Source organism: Zonotrichia leucophrys, chromosome 1 (assembly GCF_028769735.1).
Source record: "Zonotrichia leucophrys gambelii isolate GWCS_2022_RI chromosome 1, RI_Zleu_2.0, whole genome shotgun sequence".
Lineage (NCBI taxonomy): Eukaryota > Metazoa > Chordata > Aves > Passeriformes > Passerellidae > Zonotrichia > Zonotrichia leucophrys.
In genome coordinates, this window is record NC_088169.1 from 16480854 (window position 1) to 16505962 (window position 25109).

Here is a 25109-nt window from a genome sequence, read left to right on the forward strand (position 1 = left end):
CTTCAGACAAGATATTATTAATGTTTCTCTTATTTAGACTTTGCTGGATTTAGGCTTTTGGGCTTTTCTTGTTTTATTTTTTAATAGATTTTACTGTTCTGAATTCCTCTATTTCAGATATGTCTTCAGAGGAGACTACACAAAGTACAGGTGAGAATTTGCATGAAGAGAGTAAGATTTCAAGGCAGGTGTTAGTTGCATTCATGTTTGTTGCTTTTTTTGTTGTTATTTTTTTAGTAACTAGGATTTGTTTATTCCACATTATTTTCTTTCATGTTTTTAAAATTTGTATTTATCTGCAATTTCTATTTTAAGTCTGCGTGATTACAGCTGAGGTGCATTTAACTGAGTTGTAAACCTTTCTTTTTCATTCAAAATATTGTATTGCTTACCAAAACCCAAACAGGGCAGATCATTCCTTGAAGACACTTACATATGTACTTGGAAGGAGTTGTTAAATAGGATCAGAAAAGACTCAATCAGAAGAACTTGTTACCCCTTCCTTTCCTGATTTTCCTATTTGAAACAAGGAGTAGTTTCATTCCATATCCATATGAGTTCCTCCATGCATTTATAGCACCTGGACATCCTGCTGTTCTTCATTGTTGATTGAAAACCACATTTTTAGAACAGGATTCCTCCTATGCTGAAGTGCCCATGTAGAATAGGATAAATAGGAATCACCTTAAAAGCAACACTTTCTCCTCTGAACAACTGGGTGCCAGGAGTCACTGGCTCGGATGGGGATACAAACACTTAATTGGGTGGGTCTTACTCCACTTGCTGCTTTTGCATTTCCCTCACTGAAAGTAACTTCATTTTCTTAAAAAATGTCAGGTGTTTACACCTTTCCTGGAAAGACAGAGTCTGAAATAGAAATAAGAGTTTGTTTTTGTGATATGTATATATGTATTGCATGGGTTTTTTTAAAGTTAAAATGTGAAAAACTCTTGACTTTTTTTTTTTTTTTTTGGTAACAGAAGCCCTTACAACAACAGATTATTACTACTCCACCATCACACCAGGTAGGATTCATCTGTCACCACTGATCCACTGATAACATTTTTGTGCATCTCAGTCTCAAATTTTAAGTGTGTGTGAATTCAGGAAGTTTGCTCCCAAATGTTTTTAGTATGCTTTTTACTTGGTATTGTGGTTTGTCATGTTAACAGTCTGCCTTACCTCACATTAATGTCTGGTTGAAGGCAGTGTTTGTGCCTCTTCTAAATGGCTGCATATAGAAGAGTTTGGTTATTTTCTAAGTCAGAGCAGTAGTTTACCACAAAAATGTAAGAATCACAATCTCAGGGACCATGCTTGCTTAAAAAAATCTTCCTGCCTTTTAGGAGATTGGTGCAAACTGAATACAGTCATGGTATTTGACCTCAGGGCAGGCCCAGTAGGACTAGGAATAGACTGAATGTTATTTTTTAATTATCCACATAGAAGCTCAGTAGCCCCACTTACAGTGGGTTTGCCCTGAGTTAATGCAAGTGGAAGAAGAACTGCCTTGGAGCCTTAATGGCAAAGATAATTTGACTGTGTGAACATGACTTGCAGAAACATTGCAGCTGTGTTATCTGATGCTTTCAGGGGACTGGAAGCCTTAGTGATCTTTGATCAGTGTTTTATCCTCCACACTGCTAATCTATTTTTGTGCATTTTGGTGGCATGCAGAGATCTTAAGACTGGGGGTCACACAAATGGGTACTTTGTATGGAAAAAGGAGCTGATGTCAATAATTTGTGGCATTTTCAGATTTTGTGTTGGGTTTTTATAAGGTGTTATCTGTGTAGTAAATAATTTTGACAATTTTTTATATTGACATTTGATTGTTGTTTATCAGTTATTTATGAGCACTTTACTTTTTAAGGATTGTTTAAAAAAAGCAGTATACAAGTCTTGTAACTATTTCACTGCCAACGAAATGGAAATCAAATTTAGGATCATAGAATTGTTAAGGTTGGAAAATACCTCTGAGATAATCAAGTACAACCATTAAATTTATTTGATTCTAAACTGCTGTGTGAATTTTTTTTTCTGACAATTTGAATATTGCCACCAGCTTACAGTCTGTAACCTCTGGTGGCTTATTTATTGATAGTGATAAAAGCAGCAAACTTTTGCAGTCAAATGTTTGCAACACAGGGAGGGTGAAAAAATTCCCTTCTCATTTGGTACTAACTAATGATAACAGCAGAAAAAATAGAATTTGGGTTTTTTTTTCTGTTAATGGAGGCCAGTCCATCTGCTTAAGTGAGAGAAGTTGTTTTAATGAACAAGTGTAGGTGTTTTGTCTTGGATGCAAATATCTTTCCAGTGCTTTATTTTGAAATTATACAACAGAGTGGTCTGTTTACAGTACCCTAATTTAGGATCAGTGTTATTTCTCAGCAGTGTAGGTTGTATTAAAAATATGGAAAATATGGAGCAGCCAAAAGTAACTAAATGAAGGCATGTTCTGCTAGATAAGAGTGTACATGGTTGCTGTCATCATAGCTTGAATTCCATCAGGTAGAGCAGTTTTAGCTTTGTGCTATCATATGAAGCCATTGTAGGGGCCTCAGAAGCAGATAAAGCTGTCTAGTGATTGAATTATGTGATAATTAAAGAGCTTATTAATTTTATGCTGGTTTCCATTTCTATTTAAATTTTTTTTAAAAAAATTGTGACCCCTTGCATATAAGTCTTCTGTCAAAACTGTTGCAGAAAATTATTCAACATTAATTAATCAAAGACAGAATATTTCTGAATACTAAGTCTTGGAAAATGTCATGGTAAGTGCTTAGAGAGTTGAAGCCTAGAAAATATGTCAAGTACTTCCAGAAAATAAATTTCAAACACTGGAATGATTGTAAATACTTATATTGAATTATATTGTGTGATTATATTTAGGTTTAAGTTTTTTAATCAGTAGTTGTTTGTTTCTTTCCCCCAACAAATCTATAGCAGGAGAAACCATTGTATGCAACATAACACGTGCCTGTAATTATTCAGGTTAGTGGTTTTCTTTTCTGTTTTTTTACATAAAATATTATCCAACTATTTTATACACTGAGTAATGAAGCAATGTTTACTTGCCATGTAAAAGCTAGTTCTGTAATAAATTTCCTTGTAAATTTAGAGAGATTTTATATTAATTCAAAAAATATTAAAGGTGGGGAGATTAAGAAGTGTTTAGACTGTTGTACTCTTGATCTTTGGTTTCTCATCAATAGCACACCATTGCACATAAGAATGTGAAAAAAAATCCAAGAAACAAGTAAGCTAAGGAGATCTATTTATAGTAATATGAAGTGCAGTTTTTATGTTTTGGGAAAAGATTACCTGGAAGGAATATATGGAAAATAATGAAGCTGTTGGACTAGTTCATTTGTTGAAATAGGTGAAAAGATGGAGGAAAATTTGCAAAAGTAGATAAGCTAGTGCAAGTGTTCTTATTTCTCTTGTATCGAAACACAAGACAGTAAGTTTTGCAATTCTCAAAAAATTTTACATTGTGTGTTTTAGCATTGATTTCCTAACTTTTTTACTTTTGATTTTAGTTTTCTATGTGGGCAAGGTGAAACTTCGGGCAAGTGAAGAAAGTAATGCATCACTAAATGTAGAAATAGTAAGTATACTTTCTTTTAAAACTTTATGGTAAGGAAGGTTGAAGTGAATTTCTTTGTCTACACTTTAAATAAGTAGTATGATTCTTGCTGTGTTTGCAGTACAAGATACTATTTGCAGTGAATGGAACAGCTCTGTTTTAAACAGCTGCTTTGCAGCAAAAAGGACCTGTATTCTCTACATAGCCACTGAAAGAAGGGAGAAGCCCTGGGTAATCTCAAGAATATACATTTAGACACACAAGATCTTCCTCTGGAGATTACTTTAGGTACTTGCCTTTGGAAAATGAGCATCACTAGATGGCAACTATTTGGGTACAATTAAAGTTGGATTATATCCTTGAATAATTCATACTGAGATTTTCATATGGCTGTGGCTTTTTGTGTACTTTTTCAATTATGCTTTTGCATGATCATTCTGGTTTTTGGCTTGTGGTTACTGAGTTAATAATTTTGCAATAGGCTTATGTGACATGAGTGTGTCCATTTATACAACACAAGAGAGGTTTAAGATGACAGTGTCATGCATGGCAAGGACCATATAGATGACCCAGTATCAAGGTAATACTATGAGGATGAGAATTTTTAGTTGGTACAGATGGAAACTGAGGGGAGGAAAAACGAAGGACCTTGTGTCTTTATCCTACACATCCCTGTCTGCCCTCAGCCTGAGGTTTCACATGCCAATCCCTGAAAGCATGAGAGCACTCAGCAATGTTAGCACAGAGAAGAGCTGCTGCACATGGAGCATCAGGTTTGGGCAGGGATATGCCCCTGGCAAAAGCCACCTCTACATTCTGTTGTGTTTCAGTGGTGATAATGCCTACTGGAACTGGCCTGGCATGGCAACATTACACCTACAGCTTCTGGTAAAACTGGTTCCATCTCTTGAAACTCTTGCTTTTTAGAAGAATATTTCTTAGGGGAAGTCAATGCCATGTATGTTAGATGATGTTTTTCCTCATGGCCCTTTCTGTTTGCACAAAATGTAAAAATAACCAGGAATGCTTAATCCCTATAAGAATACAAAGAATACATCTATAGAAAGGGCTCTTAGGTAAACCTCAGTGTATCCCCAGACCCTAATGCTAGGTCTTACTTGTTTAGCTCAGTTTTATCATGTCTTTCACTACAGTTCTTGACTTCTCACTGCCAGTATTCTGTCATCTGTTATTTATGTCATTTATGAAGCTTGCCCCGTTGTTGCACTTAGAGTTAGAAAATCCATTCAGTGTCTGGAGTAAGCTGTCTTTGTTGCAAACTAAGCCAAACTCCTTTTTCCAGCATAAGACATGAGGAGTTTACTGTCCTTTTGTCCCTATCTTTCACAAAGATTTTGGGGTGTGATCTATACTAGATCAACAATTCCTTCAATAAATTGTGACAACAATGTCGTGGTAAATACTTGTTGCAGTGTATTCATGAGAAAACATGCTTCTTATCTTTGTAATTTCAGCCTATTAAAATGTGTGAAATGAACAATTTTCTTTTAAGGCTAAAAATTACTGGTTGTACTTAGCTGTGGGATCTTTTTTCCTAACAGATTAATAACATAACCACCCACAATCAACTAAAAAAATTCATTGAAATTCCAGCACATACCCCACAAGAACTGAGGTGAGTAATTCTGAATAAGAATTGAAATCTTTATTATATTTGAAAAAGATGAAGTGAGACCTTCCATGTGTTGAGTGGGCTTTGTGTTATTCCTGCACACTAAAAATTTCACAAGTTCTAAGTTCTTGCTCTTTAACATAAAGTTCATACTGGTTAGAATACTCTTAATTAGTTTATGTACCACTGGAGTTTCTTTTAAAAAATGGTGCACCAAATGTTTGTTATAATTTAAGGATTCAGTTTATCTAGAAGGAAATGATGAAGAGAACTTTCGTAGCTGCATGTTCTTTAATAAATATTCTTGAAGTCATATCTGTGGTTTTATTTTGGTATCATTTTTTCTTTCCCAGTCTTTTTAAGGAGAGGTTTGAATGAGTGAATATTTCCCAAACTTACCCTGAAAACCAAAAGATGTGGTTGGCCAAGAAATTTTGTTTATAGAAGAAATCTGTATTTCTTACTCATTCTATTTCTGTGGTTTTGAGTATAAATTTAGAATTGTGTTCCAAGTAATGCTTGGCAAAAGGCAACATTAAGATTTATCTTCTGCTCTTTTAAATAACCTTTACAATGGGTTGATGTTCAAATGTGATGACAGAGGTTTAAATTTGGTTTGTGTAGTGACTAATAAAAGCCAGCTCTTAAAATGTTTAATGCTGGAGGTTTTACAGTAGTACAACTGCCTGACTTTAAAAAATCATTGATTAACTGGAAAAATGTTTTTTTCTCTGTAATTGTTTTTTAAATTAAATTGTTGTAATTGTTTTTAGAAACATAACTAAAAATCCTCCCTAACAGTAATATTTTATTTTAAAGCATTTCAGAGTTCAACAAAACCTTGCAAGCAGTAAGTGAGGTAAGATTATTGATTGTTGTTACTCTCTGGAAAACTTTTTTCCAACTTACTTCTGATAAAGCATCAGTCCTGATTTCTCCTTATAAACCTTTTTTTTTTCTGTTTTCATTTGTCATTACAGTCCTCTGTTATGGAATGCAGTGCAGAAAACCAGAGGTTTGTTTTTAAATTTTTAAAGAAAAAATATTTAAAAGCTCATATATCGTCTTGTGATATGTGAAGTATGCATAGCTCTTTAGCAGAAGAAAACGACAAACTCTCTAGGAAGTTCAGAAGTTCAAGAAACAGGCTGGAGAAATATGTATAGGTTAACAAAGAAATTCTCATTTCTGATTATTGTCCTGGCATTAGTGATTTTGAAAAAGCCTTTTAGAATTTGCTGGTTTCATTTAACCCAAATGTGTTGCTTCTCATTAGTCTTCTGCTGAAGCTCAGGCTTCCCTGCCATATTTCTTCTGCATCTTGATATTACCTGAGTCATGTAACTGAGAGCATCAGGGTTCCAGAACCTGTGAATGCACTGCAACCTTTATGAGGGATTTACTTGAGGCATCCCAAGTTGCTGTTCTTCAGCTTGGGGAACCAACCATCCTTGGGGTAGGGGGAGCCTGAGGAAATAAACAATTCAGAGTCTGGAAACCATGGATGATCAGAATGGCAAAGCTGCTCCAGAGAGGTGATCCTAGAAACCCTAAAAAGTAGATGATATCTCAGTTTAATTGCTACTCACCATTAGATCATTCTTTAAAATTATCAGCTTGGAAACGCTGTATTCTAAAACAAAATGAAACTTGATTTCCCCAAATACTTGAATCTGGACTTTATTTTCCTGGATTAGGATGAAAGAAAAGTCCAAAACCCTCAAATAAAATAGAAAGTAGTCAGATCACCCCTTCATGGGATATACTGGCAGTTGCTAGAGTAATCTTTTAATTCTTATGAGCTGGAAAGAAACCATTTCATTCATCTCTATGTTTGCATTTGCTGAATATAAAAGATTTCATGGAGGTTCCCTAGTTTAGGCAGGGCTTCAAGTCCTCGAACTAGTTGTAAAGATGGAGTTACATGCTGGAATGGGTCACTGAAGTTCTCTCTAAAGTCAAGAGAGAATGCTGGCTTCCTCTGCTGGTGAAGCTTTCATAAACACTGGCATATTTACACCAACAGCGGAGATTACATTGTTATCCTTACAAAATTATCAACTCTTTAATGACCAACACTGATCAGGAAGGACTCCATTTAAGAACTGACACAGTAGAGAGAAGGGACAATAAGTGCCATAAAATGATTCTTGTGCTTTTAATCAGCCTGGCATAGTGGTTTATGTGCATTAATAATGTGCCCAAACCTGACAGAGCCTAGGAATAATGTGCTTTCACACTTAGCATTTGTACTAATATGCTTTAATTTAGCATTTGGTGTTACTTCTGTTAGAAAGATGAGGCAGCTCTGCTTCTTGAGTCTTAGGCTTTTTTTTTCTCTTTTAGTACACATTGCAATTTCATAATGAAGCTGGCTGAGAGAGAGAATATAAGCAGTTTAACACAAAAAGCAAAAATAAGTCAACTTGGTAAGTTGTGCTTTAAATACAGTCTCATCACAATTTTATGTAAAGACGTGGTCTTCAAGTAGCTAAAAAGACAAGACAGTTACCATTGGATCAAAATATTTTTGGTTTTGAGCAATATAAATGCATAAAAATGGAGCCTTCTGATTTTTGGGGGTGTATGTGATAGAAATAACTTTTTAAAACATTGTAGTATAAAATTGCCAGCTACTTTAATAGAGCATACTTTGAAAGGATTAGGTGTAAATTAAGATGAGAACATAAATGTCTTGCTGAAATGACAATCTCAATTGAAAGGGTTGTTAAGTAGCCAACCTTTGTTAGTGATATTGTGACAGGATGGAGTACTGGCTCATACCATTTGTCTCTGTTTCAAAAGCTGTTGTGTTGCATTTTGGTTTGTTTAAAATTAAAAAAAAAAAAAAAGAGAAATCTGAACTTGTCAGGCATTGAACAAAAATCTGGCAGTATGGCAATATTCTGACTGGTCAAGAGTTCTGTTGTTTTGCAAAACTAATTTGAGAACAAACTTCAAAATAAATTATGCAGTATTTTTTATACTATTGTTTAAAGACATTATACACATGGTTAAATATTTTACTTAATGGTATTAGCAGTTGTTATGCTTAAGGATAATGCTTCTTTGTCATCTCAGATCAGTGCTGCTGTTCATCACTGAAGTACTGTTCCTTGACTGCTGAAGAACTACGAATGTAGTAAGTATAAATACAAAATTTGATTTGCTTATTTCCTAAATTTCCTAATACATGGCTAGAGTCAACTTCCATGCTTCAGTGTAATAGTCAGAAAGGACTCCACAAGAAAAAGCTGACGGGCATTTTCCAGTGTAACTCCTTCCTCTTTCCAGCCTCTTTCCCTTCCCTCCCTTCTTGTCCCTTTTTTTATTTTTTTCTGTGATGCATCTAGCTTTTGTGTTCAACAACAGCTCACCCTCAGAGCAGGCAGCAAAGGCAGTAGTAGTATTTGTTTATAGACTTGCTAGTTAACAACTACAGCAATAGAGAATGTAAGAACCTTCTAAGTATTAGAGCATGAAACATCCAATCTGATTGATTTTGAAATATACATTATTATTAGTACGTCCATACAATTTTTATATATATTCCTCTATTATAACTTGTTTTCTTTAAAATAGAAAAAATGGTAAACTTAACCTGGATTTTTGTACCTTTTTTTCTTTTACAGTACTATACAAGTGCCACCTCATTTTATATGGGTTCCTTCCCCTCATTCTCCTTCTCTCCCTAAAAAGACTTTCCTCAAATCTAATTCTTTTATTTCCCCCACTATGCTTTCTGCTAAACAAAGCTCCACACTTAGACCACTGATCCCACCATACACAGAAATTTATTTTTCTGGAACTCTTTCCACATCTCCCCTTACAAGCCCTCTCTCTGAAAACTCTATGCCTTCCACCAGTGTTACCACTGCACGCTCCTCTTCCGAGTCTCTTGCTCAGCCTACCATGCCAACTTTTTCTTCTACAACTTCCAACAAATCCATCACTGTTCCCATACCTGCAACAAAATCTATCACTAATACTGCTTTCTCAATTAAATCTGATGCCTCACACCTAAACAAGACTGTTACAATACTTTCTCCTTCTGTAGGTTACACTAAACATCCTTCTCTTTCTTCTTCTAAGCCTCACAAACTTGCAATTTTAAATCGCCCCTTTGAGGCAATCACCGATTCTGTTGCACAAATTCCCCCTGCTTCAAACCAACCTATATCAGCTCACAAAAATGTCAGTACAGTACCTATTGTTCCCCTTACTCCTTTCACAATATCTTTGACCCCTACTGCTAGTCCTGTCAACCGTTCTGTCTCAGCTTCTCGTCCTCATTCTACTGCTGACGTCCATGGGAACACAGGTAAATATGAAAAGTAAATAATTATTTTTGTTTGAATGCCATATAGTGTTGATATGCTGGAAGGTAAGAAGGCTCTACAGAGGGATCTGGACAGGCTGGATTGATGGGCTGAGGCCAACTGTATGAAAGGCTCAACAAGGCCAAGTTCTGGGTCCTGCACTTGGGTCACAGCAACCCTGGGGAAGAGTCCAGGCTTGGGGAGTAGTGTCTGAAAGCTGCCCCAAGGAAAAGGACCTGGTAGTGCTGGCTGACAGTGGCTGAGCATGAGCCAGGTGTGCCCAGAAGGCCGAGAATGCCAGTGGCATCCTGGCCTGTGTCAGCAATAGTGTGACCAGGGCAGTGTTTGTCCTCTGTAGTCAGCCCTGGTGAGGCCACACCTCACACCTCGTGTCCATTTCTGGACCCCTCACTACAAGAAGGACATTGAGGTGCTGGAGTGAGTCCAGAGAAGGGCAAGGGAGCTGGAAAAGGGCCTGGAGGAGTCTCAGAATTGGCCTTATTGTACAACTCCCTGAAAGGAGATTGTAGCCAGCTGGGGGTCAGCCTCTTCTCCCAGGCAACCAGTGACAGGGTAGGAGTCAATGGCCACAAGCTGTGTCATGGAGGTTGTTGGACATCAGGAAGAATTTCTTCTCTGGAAGGGTTGTTAAGCATTGGAATGGGCTGCCCAGGGATGTGGTGGAGTCACCATCACTGGAGATGTTCAAGAAACAACTGGAATAGCACTCAGTGCTGTGATCTAGTTTACAAGGTGATGTTTAGTCAGAGGCTGGACTTGATCTTAGAGGTCTTTTTCAACCTAAATGGTTCTGTGATTCTGTTCTGTGTGAAAACCCTGAGACAACTTTCACTTGATGTAGTTTAAAATAACTTCTGATGCCTTTGGACATGGTGAGTGATAGCTCACCCTACTGCTCACCCTACACTGTTGTTTGTAACTGTCATAGGTAGGTACAGTGCTCAATTCCCATTAGAACAAATGTCTTTTGGACAGAAAAAATTAAGTCAGAGAGCAAGGTAGATTTTTTTTTAAAAACTAACCTAATATTTAAAATACTGTACAGTAATGTTGGATCGTCCTTAAAATATTGTTATTGACTGGGCATATTCTTAGGGGCTATGTATTTTCTTATGAAAATTCTACACAAGCTTCTTTTCAAATTGCTGACACTATGTTGATTTTACTCTACATTGAGGCATTCAGTGGCTAAAAATTCAAAATAATAGGTTATTTAATATATTAAATATATTTAATATGTTAATGGTCTGATATGAGGAACTTTGAAATCAATAGAACATTAATTTCATGTTGTCAGTTTGAAATCTTGCTTTATGTTTTCATGAGATTTAAATTACCACTGTCTGCAAAGTAGCTGACAGGGAGAAATTACGTGACTTGTTGAGAACCCTTTTGAGTAGTGATACAATTTTTTAATCAAGAGAACTATTTAATTTTTCTGCTTCTCCAAGCTTACATCATTTGTTGAACACAATGTTTAACTTTTATTTGTCACAGGAAAAACCCTTTCAGCTACCACAAATATAACTTCTGTGCACACCACCATTAGTATCGCCACAGCTGAGCAAATCGTGTCCAAAATAGAAAATGATTTAGCAGCTGGAAAAATAGAGCCAAAAGATGTAGAAAGGATGGTTGGTGAGGTGAGCACTATCCTCACTGCTTCTCAGCCATTGCCACCACGAATTTCTAACAGGTAAATAATTTGACAATAGATTACAGGAGTGTTGTATTACTGTCTTGAAAAATTGGCTTCAGCAAGTTTCACTTTTTCATAATCACAATTCAGAAGAATATTTCTTGTTCTTTTATGTAGTTATTCAAAATGGAAGGACTATCATTGTAATGTTACCAGCTTTACTATAATATAATGCCATGGAAAATGCTGGGGTATTTTTGTTGACACCATAATAAGTGATCATTTTGCATTATACTCAGATTACTGCTCCATAATCATAACCTGCTTGAGAATTTTGGATGTATGTGCTTGGTAATACTAAGTCTGCTTTTTCTTAACAGAATTATAAAGCTGGTGGACTATATTGGCTTAAAACTAAACTTATCAACATCATCTGCTAAATTTGTCTCCCCTTCCTTGGCTCTGGCAGTTGTCCAAACCAACAGAATCCGCTCCAACGAAATGTCTTTTGCTGTCCAGGAGTCAGCTGATCTCCAGGTTACAAAATACTTACAATACCTACAAATTGTCAAACATTTATTTTAAAGTGTTTACGGTTTTATATTTATAGGAATATGTGTTTGTCAGTGTCAGGATCTTTAGTTCATGTTAGTTTCAGACTTTTTTTAAGCCCTTCCAGTTTTTCCTTTAATTTTCAACTGTGTAAATAGGTGTAAAAGAGAGCCGACTTAGCAGAAACTGGCAGAACTAATAAGTTGTTGGAGAGGGTACAGCTAGAACACCAGAATGGACAAAGTGCTTGGCAGAATAACTTTGCCTCAAGCCCCCTGAATTATGAATCATTTATTCAACCACCATGACAGTGCTGAAATTTGTCAAGGAGTGTTGCCAGATGGCTTCATCTGTTAGAAGGAAATAATTGTAGAGGGCTCCAGAAAAGAACTATTATGTATGTTGCTTGGATAATGATGCTCAGAACATTTGTCACTAATGGCATCTCACCAAGAAAGAAGTGCTTAGAAAGTTTGGTTGGATCCCCTTTATCTCATTCAAAACCTCCCTCCTGACAGAGAAAATAATGGACAATACCAGCCTTGGAGGCTTAAGCAAGGAGAGATGGAAAGTTTTGGACCAATTTTGACACATTCTGCCTCCTCAGAGAAGAAAATAGCTTAATGTATCGTAAGCCATATGTAGTACTGGAACTTTTCTGTGTTACTGAAAATTATATAAATGTTTAAGATTTGAGTTCTTTTCTATTTCTTAGCAATATATATAGTGCATGAATGTGAGATGATTAGGAGATGCTAGTGCTGACATACAGATATTTGCTAAGGAATGATTTTTTATTTCATGGCATTGGCAATGAAACACTGAGAATTTTCAATAAGTATCATCTACCTCAAACTAGAGCAACAGGAGTGCTTTTGTGGAATTGACTCAGGATTTCTTTGATGGTTGTCTACACTAGTGATCTCCAAAGTGGGGTTGGAGTACCCCAGGGTGTGCACACGACAGTCCAGTGCAGTGCAGGAAAATGCATTTATATTTATATTTTATAATAAATAAAAAAATACATTTTTAGAAGTATTTTTTAATCTCCTTAATTTTTAAAAAAATATTTTATAACTTACATAATATGTTAGTAAAGTAATTCATATATGTAACTTATGGATAGGTATATACTGGTGTTCATGCTCAAAAATTTTTAGGGGATGCATGATCAACAACATTTAGAGTGAGCTGGTCTAAGCAGATGAGTTAAATCACATTGTTAGGGCACTTTGGGGAGTTCACACTGTTACTCTAATTACAGCCATTCTTTCAATACTCAGAGAATTTCTTTCTGCAGTACTACTAATGTTTCCCATCTCCCAGGAACTCTGAGGTGATAATATTTGTATGTAAAGGACTAATGTACAACAGGAATGTTCAGAGATTCTGTACTAAACAAAGCTCCCTGGCCTGTAAGCACAGTAAATAAAATGTGCAGCACATAAAATGGGTGAAAGTTCAGATCTCTTTTTGTACAGTATAAGATCACTGAGCTCTTGAGGTACCTGAATTGTAGCTTATCCAGTTTACTTTTGTAATTTTTGCCAGATGATCAAAAAGTTAGGGTTTATGTTCTTATCTAAGAATATAAACTTAACCTCCTGAACATAGAAATGTATTGACAAATAATGGCTGTTTTCACTTTTTCTGAATTCTGACATACTCCCTACAGGGTATAAAAATTCTTTGCAGGCTTTCATGCTGTTGATCTCCCTACACAATTACAGCTACACAGAGTTTTTGCTCCTCACCTTTTCCAGATCAATACAAAACATAACACAGAGTGGTGTGTTATGTCCCTGTAGGGAAATTGTTAAAGCCAGATTATTTTCAGTGGTAGGCAGACCTGAAATGGCATCCTTTTCAGTCCTATAAGTGCTAATTATGCATTGGAGTGGGAGAGGAATGAGAGCAGCAGTGAGTTTGTGACATTAATTAATGAGGTATTCATTTTGAAGTTTTAAACTGAAAATAAGTCATAACTTATTTATTTGGAGACTGAAACAAAGCATAATCCTGGTGTTTATTTTTCAGATCTCTCTAGGAGTTCAGCCAATTCAGAATTTAAATAATCTTGGATCAATTACACTTCCTCCATCATTGCTGAAAAATGTACGCACTGAAGAATTGGACTTGGCTTCTAGAATTATATTCAACTTCTTTAAAAAGACCACTGTGTTCCAGGTATTTTTTTTTCCCACTATTCATAAGGATTTTAAATTCAAGCTTAGAGCAAAATATGAATAAAACGTATTTTAAAACTTCTGACTTAAAAAATAATTACTTTTGTCCAGTGCTTGCTCCACATTCTAGTATTCTAATGTCCAGTGCTGCATTCTAGTATTATTTCCTTTAAGATTTTAAAGTCTGGAGTTTTTTTCTCATTCCAGGATCTGTCCTTGAAGAATGCATCTTTAATCAGCAGTGTTATATCATCAAGTGTTGCTAACCTCACTATTAGTAACTTAACAACAAATGTTACTGTCATTTTGCAGAATATCAAGCCTAATCAGGTAAAATTTCCATTTTGGCAGACTTAAAGTACAGTTTTGTTGCCTTTACTGAAGTTGTTGTAGTGGAAACATTGACTAAGAATACAGGTCAGCTTGTTCTGCTTTACTAGTGTGGACATTTCATCTCCACCCAGACATTAAAAATCACTCCTGTTTGCTTATTTGCCACTGGTATAAATTTTGGTTCTCAAGTAGTGTAAGGTAATTTTGCTCTATCACAAATTCATTCCACTTTTATCTTTCTTACTTCCTCTTCTGTTTTATTCTATATAAGCTCTTAGAGGGAACACTGAAAGTGTGGGTTGCTGTGGTAGATGCTGTAGTCATGACATTTGTGGGTGTTGTATGGCCAGAAAATAATATGAATCTGTTTTCTTAGGGGAACTGAAACACAGGATTGTATCATCAGGAAGTATTAGCATTCATACACACCATCTATTTCTGAAAGGAGCATCAAGGATTAAAGTCTTCTATCTCATATCTTAAGAGAATTTTAAATATTCAATTATTATAAACTGAAGAATGTGGGGATTCCACTAATTCACCTGAAGCTTTTTCAGGAGCTGGCTTAGTGGTGTCTTTACTTGTTTTGACATAATAATAAGTTTTGAGATATAACTGTAGAAGTATTAGTATTTATAGCAATATAGTGTACTGCTGCTGGTATTTATAGAATTTGCATGTGTGCGAGGAAATCTATGTGTAAATGTTTAACATTGTGATAGTAGGAAGTGATCAAATACTTGCAAATGAAAAGGTTTTTCCTTTTCTGTGTGATCATGACTTCAAAAGTTACAAAGTCTGGAAAGAAGAGAAATCCCAAGAATTTGTATGGTGTGGGAAGACATTGAAAGAGCATTCAAGAGGTTCTACTTAGGAACAGAATCTTTGCATGAGCACAAGAGCTAGCTCCTGTCTGGTGACTTCAAATCTGTTCAGCATATTTTTGCACGCAGTTTTTAATCCTTTTATGCACCTAAATTTATTTCATGTTCACACAGAAGAGGCATATTTGCTGTATACAGTGTTTAGTCTTCCCTGAATTTTGTAGATCATTCATAAATCATTTGATCCTAAACTCACAGTTTAGTAACTTGTTTTTTTTCTTGTTTATACTCCTAAACAGGATAATTCAACAGTTAGATGTGTTTTTTGGGACTTCAATAAAAATGGTAAGTACTTGAGATCTCCCAAGATGCTATGCTCTTTTAGCTATTTTAATTCATGTTAATATAATTGAAACCTTTTTTGAATAACAAAGATGCTTTTTTTAACAGGTGGACATGGAGGCTGGTCATACGAAGGCTGCACAGTCAAAGAAAGTAGAGTAAATGAAACAGTCTGTTCATGCAACCATCTCACAAGTTTTGCAGTTTTGATGGTAATTATTTTAAGAATTATGCAATCTTACCCTTGTTCAAGAACACATTTAACCTTGAGTTGTCTTAAGCAAGTGAAGACCCAATAAGCCCATACAAGCTAATAAATAATACTCAGGTTCTATTCACTTTAGTGTTACTACAGGTAGCCATGCATTTAGGCACATGCTTAAACTCCTTATTGAATGGGAGTCCATGGGTTCCACTGGAGGAAAAAAAATTCTTTAAGTGCTGCAGTGCAGGCAGCTGTTTATACTGTAAATAAAATTTAGGAAATCAAATTTAAAACAGATTTTTAATCAAATGGGGTTTCACAATTAGGGTCATAGAATTATAAAATAATATCTCAAGTTGGAAGGTACCCATAAGGATCACAGAGTCCCACCTCCCTGCTCTTTACAAGACTAGATTGGCTTTTTGTTTCATCTAACCTTTTATAAGAGCCATGATGAAAGGAGTGGAGTCCTTTATTTGTAAGTGTAGAGGGAAAGGTGTGTTTTGATTTTTAAAATTTTTCTTTATATTTTTCCATTAAATAAACCTGTTCTCTGAAAATAACTTCTGTTTCTGTTTTAGGACTTGTATGGAAATACTCCTCTGGATCCCACACAAGAATTGGTACTGACTTTTATATCGTATATAGGATGTGGCCTCTCTGCAATTTTTCTTTCTGTTACTCTTGTGACCTACATAGCCTTTGAGTAAGTACCCATTCGGCTGAGCCCCCATTATTCTTCAATTGTGATTGTTTGTAGTCTCCACTGAGAAATCCTTTTCAATAGTTATGGATTCTGTCTCCACAAATAATGCACAGATTTGGCCAGTTCACCAGGAAGATGTTGATTCTGTCTTCAGAAATTTTTATCTCATCAACAGGTGAATTGTCATGATGCTATAGGCAGTAAGAATTGAAGTACCACTCTGAAGTATTTTATAATGGATTATCATAATAGAAGTGTGAAGGAATGTATTTAAGATACAATACACAAAAAAGCAGTACAGAATTTTAGCATTTTTAAAAGCATTTGTATTCTTTCTTTATTCTCTCATTATTCTAATACTGGAACTTGCCTCTATCAAGGCTTTAGATGCCCAGTCAAAAGCTTGATCTAGTTTAGCAATAAAGACAGAATCTATTGGGTTTGGGTAGCAATGTAACAAGAAATCCAACATAAAATGGAAAAAAATAATCATGGTACTAAGCACTTTGACTCCAAGATTGTTTGTATTTATGTAACCTTCTCTAAAAAACTTTATATATACAGACTGTTAATTAGGAAGTATGTTGTAAATTTTTCTCTCCATGTATAAATGCAACACATGCAGCATTGTATATGAATGAAAATTTGGTTTTTTTCCCTTGGCATTTGTGAAAGCCAAGGACTGCAAGAGAGGGAGTAAGCCAGGAATCCATGGACAGCTGATGTCATCCCATGAATGTTCTTTTCTTTTTTTTTTTTTTTAGGAAAATTCGGAGAGACTACCCCTCCAAAATACTTATTCAGCTGTGTGCTGCATTACTTCTACTCAACTTAGTTTTTCTGCTTGACTCATGGATTGCACTGTATGATACACGAGGCCTATGCATTGCAGTTGCAGTATTTCTTCACTATTTCCTCTTGGTTTCCTTTACCTGGATGGGCCTAGAAGCTTTCCACATGTATCTGGCCCTTGTGAAAGTCTTTAACACCTATGTACGGAAATACATTCTTAAATTTTGTCTTGTTGGTTGGGGTATGTATCTTTTTTTTCCCTTTTTTATGCTAAATAGATAATTCTTCTTATCAAGTATTTCAGTGAATGTGATACAGGTCAAAAATTAAAATTAGGCAATCATTAAATGTTACGTGTTCCACCTTTTGGAGGCGTAGAGTGCCCCCAGCTGCAAAACTGAAGTTTCTGCAATTCAAAGTGATAATGAATTTTCCTTAGAACCAATTTTGAATGTGCATGCTTCCATTATTTTGAGAATAAATGCCAATAAGTAGATCTATTTCTGGAATAGCACTGTTGCTAACAAAAAGTAGCAAAACCAGATCTAACTGGATAGAGGATGAAGAGATTCTGGGCCTGATTTTCATCTCCTATTTGTTTCTTAAAACATATGTAAGAATGAAAATAGGTTGTGCTGTAAAAGATATTTTGAAGCACTTTGAAGACTAATGGTATTTGTTGGTTTATTCAGAAAGTTTTGGAGCTGGCTGTGACAGACTCCTCTTGTTTCTTTGCAAGTTGTGCTCCTAAGCAGTTTGAATGCTGCAATTTTTCAGACAGCTAGTAGTCAGCAGAATTCAACTGCCAAATTTCAGAAACAATATGTAGATTTTGTAGCAAAATGTAATAATTTCAAGTCCTCGTAATACTGTCTCTGTTAGGATTTTAATGTATGTGTTTTCTCATAATCTTTTAGGGTTACCAGCAATAGTTGTGTCCATTGTGTTGGCAGTATCACCAGATAATTATGGTCTTATAACCACAGGAAAGGTTTCCATAAACGGACCTGATGAATTGTGAGTGAAAGGGAGGAGCTCTGGGGGCGGTGAGGGTGGGGAGTGGAGGGAGGTCCTACAAATTGCTTTTCTTTAAAGTAAAGGGGGGGAAAGGCAAGAAAGCAATTGTAGTGCTTTGAAATAGTACAACTCTACAGTATCTCATGTTTTAGGGTTATTGCCTTTATGACGGCTCATATCCTTTGGCCAAAATCCCAGACTTCTTTTGTAAAAGGCAAAAATGCTTTTCATGCAAGAAACTACAAGTTTGTCTCATGTTTATTTTACTTAGTTTCTGTTTCTGCTAATGGTTGACAGACTGCTCTTCTGTTCTAGCTGCTGGATCAAAAATAGAATTGTCTTCTATATTACTGCTGTGGGATACTTCTGCCTGATATTCCTGATCAATATCAGCATGTTCATTGTTGTGCTGATCCAGCTCTGTCGTATCAAAAAGAAAAAACAACTCGGTGCTCAAAGGAAAACCAGTATCCAAGACCTTAGGAGCGTTGCTGGCCTCACATTCTTGTTGGGAATTACTTGGGGGTTTGCTTTCTTCACAGTAAATGAGGTATTTACTTACCTCTTTACTATTTTCAACACTTTGCAAGGTAAGTTTGTCCTCTGCATTACATCTCCCTGTCTATAATATAACAAACCAAACATTTTGAAACATCATTTTCTTGATTCAGCAATAAAAATTTAAATTTGATATGTGCAGTAGCATGTTAATTGTATTAGAGATGAGATGATACTGCTTTACAGTAACCTTAAGTTGCAGTTTTGTTATGATAAGGTACAGAAAAACTAGATACTATTTATATAGGTATGGTATAAATATTGTCATTTAAAAAGTGTATGCAAAACAGATATTCCTGGAAGTGGCTGTGTTTCCACTAACAAACAGATGAATTTTGAATACTCAGTTACTTTAAGTGTTCATGTTATAATGTAGTTCATGTAGTGAAAAGAGTAGCATTTCTTCAGTTCCCCTAAGGCTTCTGGGGGAGGTTGGACATTCAGCAAAGGCTCATTGAGACATGCAAGGCTGAAACATTTGAAAATTAGTGACCCAACTCTTAAGTATGGCCTATAGAGTACTTAAGAATATATGAGAAGTAGGTATGAAAACATAAAGTTTTGCAATGGTGGGTGCTGCTGGACATATCCAAAAGCAGAGATGCCACATTGACTTTTATATAAACAGGAGGGATTGTAGCTGTCCTCCAATATACCTGAATTGTCCTTCTGAAGTTTGGATCCAAACTTCTGCTTAAATGGCACTTAGATGACTGATTGGATGGTTTCCCAGAGAGACTAAAGCAGTGAAAATTGCTGTTCAGTGTATACATACACTTTCCCGTATTTGCTGTGTTGACTTACTATTATTTACTATTCATTCTAAACCTAATGCAACTGTTTCCCATTGCAGATTGGAAACTGTGTAAAGATTGAGTGCCACTTTCCCTTACAGAGGGGCAATTGTGATGAACTTTTAAGCAGGGGAAGTTGGATGCCCCCCTGTGTCAGTTAGTAGCAAATGAGAAGTAGACAAAGACACTGTAAGGTGGCACTGGTAGGGGATGGGATGGGCACCATCCCTTCTAGTAAATGTTTGAAATTGTAGTAAAGGAGGTACCATTTATTATTATTTTAGATATGAGTTATTTTCTTTGGATGAGTGCTCAAAATTTTCTAGCATTGGTGGTAACAGGTTAGCTGCTAGTAAAAGATGTAACAGTGTCACACAATGTGCTAGAAAAGCTTCTTAGTCTGAGAGCGTGGTATCACACCCTCTCTTTGACATTGCTTTGAATTCTTTTTCAAAAGCATTAAGCATATTTCAAGATCAATAGATTTTTTCCCTTTTTATTTGATAAAAGGAAACTTTATGCCCTTAGTGCATTTTGTTGTATTTGTTGTTTTTTCTATTGTGTGTATGATTCCTCTAATCTATGTAAGGAAAAAGTGCTCTGCAACGTTCAGAGTTGTAAACTTTTTCAGAAAAGAAAGGTGTCGTTACTTTTTATTAGAAATGTAAAAGAAATTAAAGAAAACCAAAACATTGTTCATTAGGAAGTAGTAAAAGTGAATTCTGCAACAATCTTTTATGTTATTGTTTTGCAGGGTTCTTCATTTTCATCTTCTATTGTGTAACAAAGGAGAATGTCCGTAAACAGTGGAGAAGATATCTTTGTTGTGGGAAATTCAGGCTGGCTGAAAACTCTGGTAAATATTAATTTTTTTTTAGCTTCCCAATTCTTATATTTAGTGTTAAGTTCCTGGTATTTTGTAATAATTACAAAAAAAAACCAAAACCACAAAAAACCTCCCCAAAAAACCAATTGATCATGTTGCTGCAGTTGCAGTTCTAGTTTATTATATAAGATACAGTAAACCTCCAAAATTATACTTTTTGAAGGTGGTAGCTGATGCAGCACTTGCATGTTTACATGCTGCTGCCTTAAGCTGCTAACTGCTAAGAGATGACCTCTTCCACTGCAGGGTAAAGGCATGTCTTTGCAGAAGACTTTTGGTCAGTTAGAAACGGTAAGATTTGTTCCAGCTTGTGGGTCAGCCATAGTTTTACCTGTTATTTCCACAAAAACAAAGGGAAGCATGGTTTAAACCAAAAAAGACAGGAATTACTTTATGCTATTTTGTTACTAAGTAGTTGTCCTCTTGTAAAGCTATGTATTTTTCTACACTTAAAGAATCAACTGCACTTCAGTTATTTTTCTGATGTGGTCTGCAGTTGCAAAACTATGACAGTTGGCTGCTTGTATTTTAAAAAGGGACTAGAGAAAAGGAACTAGATTTAAATAATTTTAAACATCAAGACTCATTAAATTCTTACAATATAATTCTGTCTAGAATACTGTAAGAAGCGTGTAAATCCTTGGTTTTGTATCAATTCAGTTGCATTATTAACTATATTTTTATATAGTGCTTGTGTGAGTTGTATTATTTCCTATTTTAGACTGGAGTAGAACTGCTACAAATGGTTTAAAGAAGCAGACTGTAAATCAAGGAGTATCCAGTTCTTCCAACTCCTTACAATCAAACAGTAACTCCACTAACTCTACAACACTGCTAATGAATAACGATTATTCAGTCCATGCAAATGGAAATGGTAAGTATAATGCAAAATAGTATATCTTCAGAAGTAAAATTCTCCATCCTTCCTGTTCTAACTTTGTACTGTCCTCTGCACTGCTGCCCTCTGCTCTTCCTGAGGAGTTGAAATGCAGTAGCACTGCACTCAGTTTCACTTGCAATTTGCTGTAGCTTGTCTGTTGAGAAAGCTAAATATGAATCACCATTGAAAATACTTATTATAAACTGACTTTTTTCAGTGAACATAATCTAGTTCTTCACACTCTTACAGGGCACGTGTCATGGTGCTGATATGAACTCTCAGTAAAGACAATTAATTTTTCAAACAGAAAAATAACTTATAAATCTCTAATGTATAAAACCCTAAGTCAAGCAAAACTCAGAAGACATTACTCCTGTGTGCCTGAGGTATTTTTCCCAACTGATCAAGAGCTGAGGCTAAGTCATGTCATCAACTAGAATGTTTATTATGAAGTTGTTGAACATGCTTGGAGAGGCTGTGTTGTCCTCATTTCTTGGCCTATGCTGTCAGAAGACAGCACATAATCAATAAGATTCTATCAGCAGATAACTTCTCAGATATACGGAGTAAAATAATTTGTATGTTTTTTAGAGGTTACTGTTCCTTTGAGTGTAACTCATATTACTCATACTGTTCCTTTGAGTGTAACTGCATATTGCAAAGAAATCACAACACTTGAGGAGATGGCATTTGGACATGCCCTGTACGCTTTCTAAATTGAAGTTGGGTTTTTTTTTCACATCCCTTTGTAAAAATCTCCCTGTTTGGATACCACATAATGCAATAATTAGCATAATTTTTATCTAACAGATCAGTTGAAAACCAGCATCCAGTGACACTATCATTAGACACAAAGTGAGGCAATATTTTTAGGTATAAGTATTTCCTTTAAAAGAGAGAAGTTTTCAGGTACAAAAGCCTGCATGTCTTGTAGGGCTCTTTTTTCCCTGCTATGTTAATTGCTCTGATGAGGGAAGCCATCTCTCCCTGCAACATCTGACATGCTTACACCTAGCTACAAAAGCATTTTGACTGCTTTTCTCAACAGAAAGAAAGAGCAGAAATGTTCTATTGAACTTGTTTGTTGTAGCAACCGAATGAATGAGCCTGTTGCAGCTTTCTGGAAAAAGTTTTGTTCTTTTGGGTATTTTGGAATGAGATGCTAAATTGATGATCTAAACCATTGAGAGATGCCAATTCTGTTGGCTGTGCTCCAATTCTGTCCTACTATATTCACATAATCAGACCTTTCCAGTGTGTCTGTTTGTCCTGTGCCAAAAGCTTCTTAGACAAAAGCAGCTGAAAGAACTTTAATAAAACCTTGTTCCTGTGCACTTACAAACATGGATGTTTCTGGTGACCCACCAAATTTCCTATTTTATTGTCTATTTTGAATGCTGTGAACCTTGTACCACATCCTCCATTCATATCAAGAGGGTTGTATGATACCTTGCCTGCATAGTTTGACTAAATAATTCTTTGTACGAAGAGGCTAAACCTATAACCAAACTGGATAGCTCCCAGCAAAGCTCTTGGAGGCAATTCCTTACACCTAATCTTCCAAACATGGGGCAGTTGTATCTCAGAAGAGCTGGGCTAATGCCTCCAAGAGGTATTAGGCTGCTGTTAGATAGGAACATGGGACCTAATAATTTACTGCACCTGATTGCTCTCCTCTCAAAGCTGGAACTTGAAAATAACATTGCAACATTTCATTTTAAAAAGTGACTTCCAAAACCAAAACCATTCTAGAAATCAAGACCTATGTCATAAATATACCAAGCTGTAAAGACTTTATTGTTTTAGCTTCACTGCTTCTACTGAAATGCTATTCCAGATTTAGGACTGAATGACTTACTGTGGTAAGTTTGGGATGTCTGTATAGCCTGTGACTTTGCTTTCCTACTGGACTTCATTTTTTAATGGCATTCTAATATTGCCTTATTTTCAGTTTTTCTCTTGCAGATTTGCATATTTCAGAAATTACAGTTAGGTATCACATGGCTGAACTTGCAGATTTTCTCAATGAGGAACACAAACCACCCTTCAGAATTTGTTCACAGAAAAGCCTTATTTTCTTCTCTGCTTTTGCCCTAGGATTAGGGCACAGCTATTTTGAACACTCCTAAGATAAAACAGTGTTAGTTAGGCAGGCAGGGGGTTAAACAACAATCACAGTTTTAGCAAGTATGGTTATTTTCTATCATTTCAACCTTTTTCTTATTTAAATTCATGAACGAAGCTCTTCTGCTTTTCTTACCCTGTCTGCATTTGTGCCTGTTTAAGTGATGGCTGACTGTTTAAATTAATAACTAAATTTTTTAAAAGTCCAAACTGAAGTGTTTACACAAATACTTAGAATAAAAAACCACAAATTCTCATTAAAAATATTTAGAATGTGATACATAGGGGCAGAAGATTTATCCAGTGAACTAAATATTTGTGGAGCATTTCAGGAAAAGGCTTCAGTCAGCAATGGTATTAGATGTGTTCATTGTGGATTCACCTAAATGGGTAAGATTCTCTGCAGTCTAAGTATGGTTTTGATCTGTGATCAGACCTAGGCCTTATTCTGGTTGTCCTTCAGAAGTAAATGCTGTAAGTTGAATTCCTTGTACTCTCTTCTTTCAGATGCACGGCACATCTGAGACACCTTTAAAACTTAACTCATTAAAGCAAATCATTAAAATGAGGAGTGTTTTGCATCTTATCTAGTGATACTTATTCCAAGTCAAGTCTACATTTTGAGAATTGTGACCTTCATTGCTTAAAATATTGAATCCTTGTGCATAAATGTATTAACATCTCTCAAATATCAGGATTTCACACAGGAAAAGAAATGTATACAAAATACTTACCAAAAATACACATTTTAAAATTGTTGCAAGGATAAAATGAGAGTGTATGAACTCCCTATAGTGACTAAAAAAAGCATGGGAGGCTTGATTCTGAACCTTTCTGATAAGGAATGCCCTTTTTTGTTTCAACAGGCCATCTTTCCAGTGAGAAGAATGGTGTTTGTTTCACTGTACAGAATGGTGATGTGTGTCTCCATGACTTTTCAGGCAAACAACTTGTATTCCAAGACAAGGATGATACTGGCAGCCAAGAAAGCCAAATCTCACTCAGAAGGACTTCAAAGAGAGGAAGCCTAAGTTCTATGGAGAAAATGTGATTTCCTTTTAAACAGCACATTGTTTTACAGTGTGAAGTAGAGTTTTACTTTAGCAGTTTTACATAATGTGAGCAGACCAAGGACTGGTTTTATTTAATATATGGTACTGGAACTTCAAGGCAGCCATGCAATGGATTGACAAGGACAATTATTAAAAAAAAAAAAAAAAAGAAAAGAAAAGGAACCTATCATTTTGACAAGGTCTTGGATGTCGGATTACAGCTGGCACACTTCCATTTTTTTTCTTCTTCAGAGTGGGGTTTCTTGAGGGGTTTTTTAACATTTAAACAAAAGTTTTATTTAGACTTTTTTCATTACAATTAAGTTTATGTGGATATAATGCTTTGTAGTACTGTATAAATGTAGAAAGTTACAACTTGTGTATACAAACGATGTTAACTTTAAAACTGTTAGCTACACTGTCTTCAACTTTTTGTACGTTTTAGTAGCAAACTCTGCAGTCATGTACATAAGCAGAAAATATCAACCTTTAAGCATCTCAATGATACTTTTATATTTATTTCTTGTAATATAAATTTAAATATACCTATGTATAGAAAAATAATTGGTATTCTGTTTGTAACTTTTATTGTGAGTTTGCATTTTTCTTTAGTTAATTATCTTTGACATAGAATGCTACAAAACTTAGTTTGTC

The 25109-nt window shown here is 35.6% G+C and overlaps 1 protein-coding gene across 1 annotated transcript in view; it reads left to right on the forward strand.

Annotated features, from left to right (window-relative positions):
* Positions 1-24740, forward strand: part of ADGRG2 (adhesion G protein-coupled receptor G2) — a 56785-nt gene extending 32045 nt beyond the window's left edge. The window contains exons 6-28 of the mRNA XM_064707330.1: positions 118-150; positions 981-1025; positions 2950-2997; positions 3546-3613; positions 5155-5228; positions 6045-6084; positions 6206-6240; positions 7572-7654; positions 8307-8367; positions 8858-9546; positions 11063-11261; positions 11585-11741; positions 13794-13943; positions 14150-14272; positions 15399-15444; positions 15550-15653; positions 16228-16352; positions 17117-17385; positions 18062-18161; positions 18477-18751; positions 20268-20369; positions 21121-21273; positions 24270-24740. Coding sequence (XP_064563400.1) covers positions 118-150; positions 981-1025; positions 2950-2997; positions 3546-3613; positions 5155-5228; positions 6045-6084; positions 6206-6240; positions 7572-7654; positions 8307-8367; positions 8858-9546; positions 11063-11261; positions 11585-11741; positions 13794-13943; positions 14150-14272; positions 15399-15444; positions 15550-15653; positions 16228-16352; positions 17117-17385; positions 18062-18161; positions 18477-18751; positions 20268-20369; positions 21121-21273; positions 24270-24454 — 3164 coding nt within the window. The 3' untranslated portion in view covers positions 24455-24740. The remainder of the gene's footprint in view (positions 1-117; positions 151-980; positions 1026-2949; positions 2998-3545; positions 3614-5154; positions 5229-6044; positions 6085-6205; positions 6241-7571; positions 7655-8306; positions 8368-8857; positions 9547-11062; positions 11262-11584; positions 11742-13793; positions 13944-14149; positions 14273-15398; positions 15445-15549; positions 15654-16227; positions 16353-17116; positions 17386-18061; positions 18162-18476; positions 18752-20267; positions 20370-21120; positions 21274-24269) is intronic.
* Positions 24741-25109: the final 369 nt, after the last annotated feature.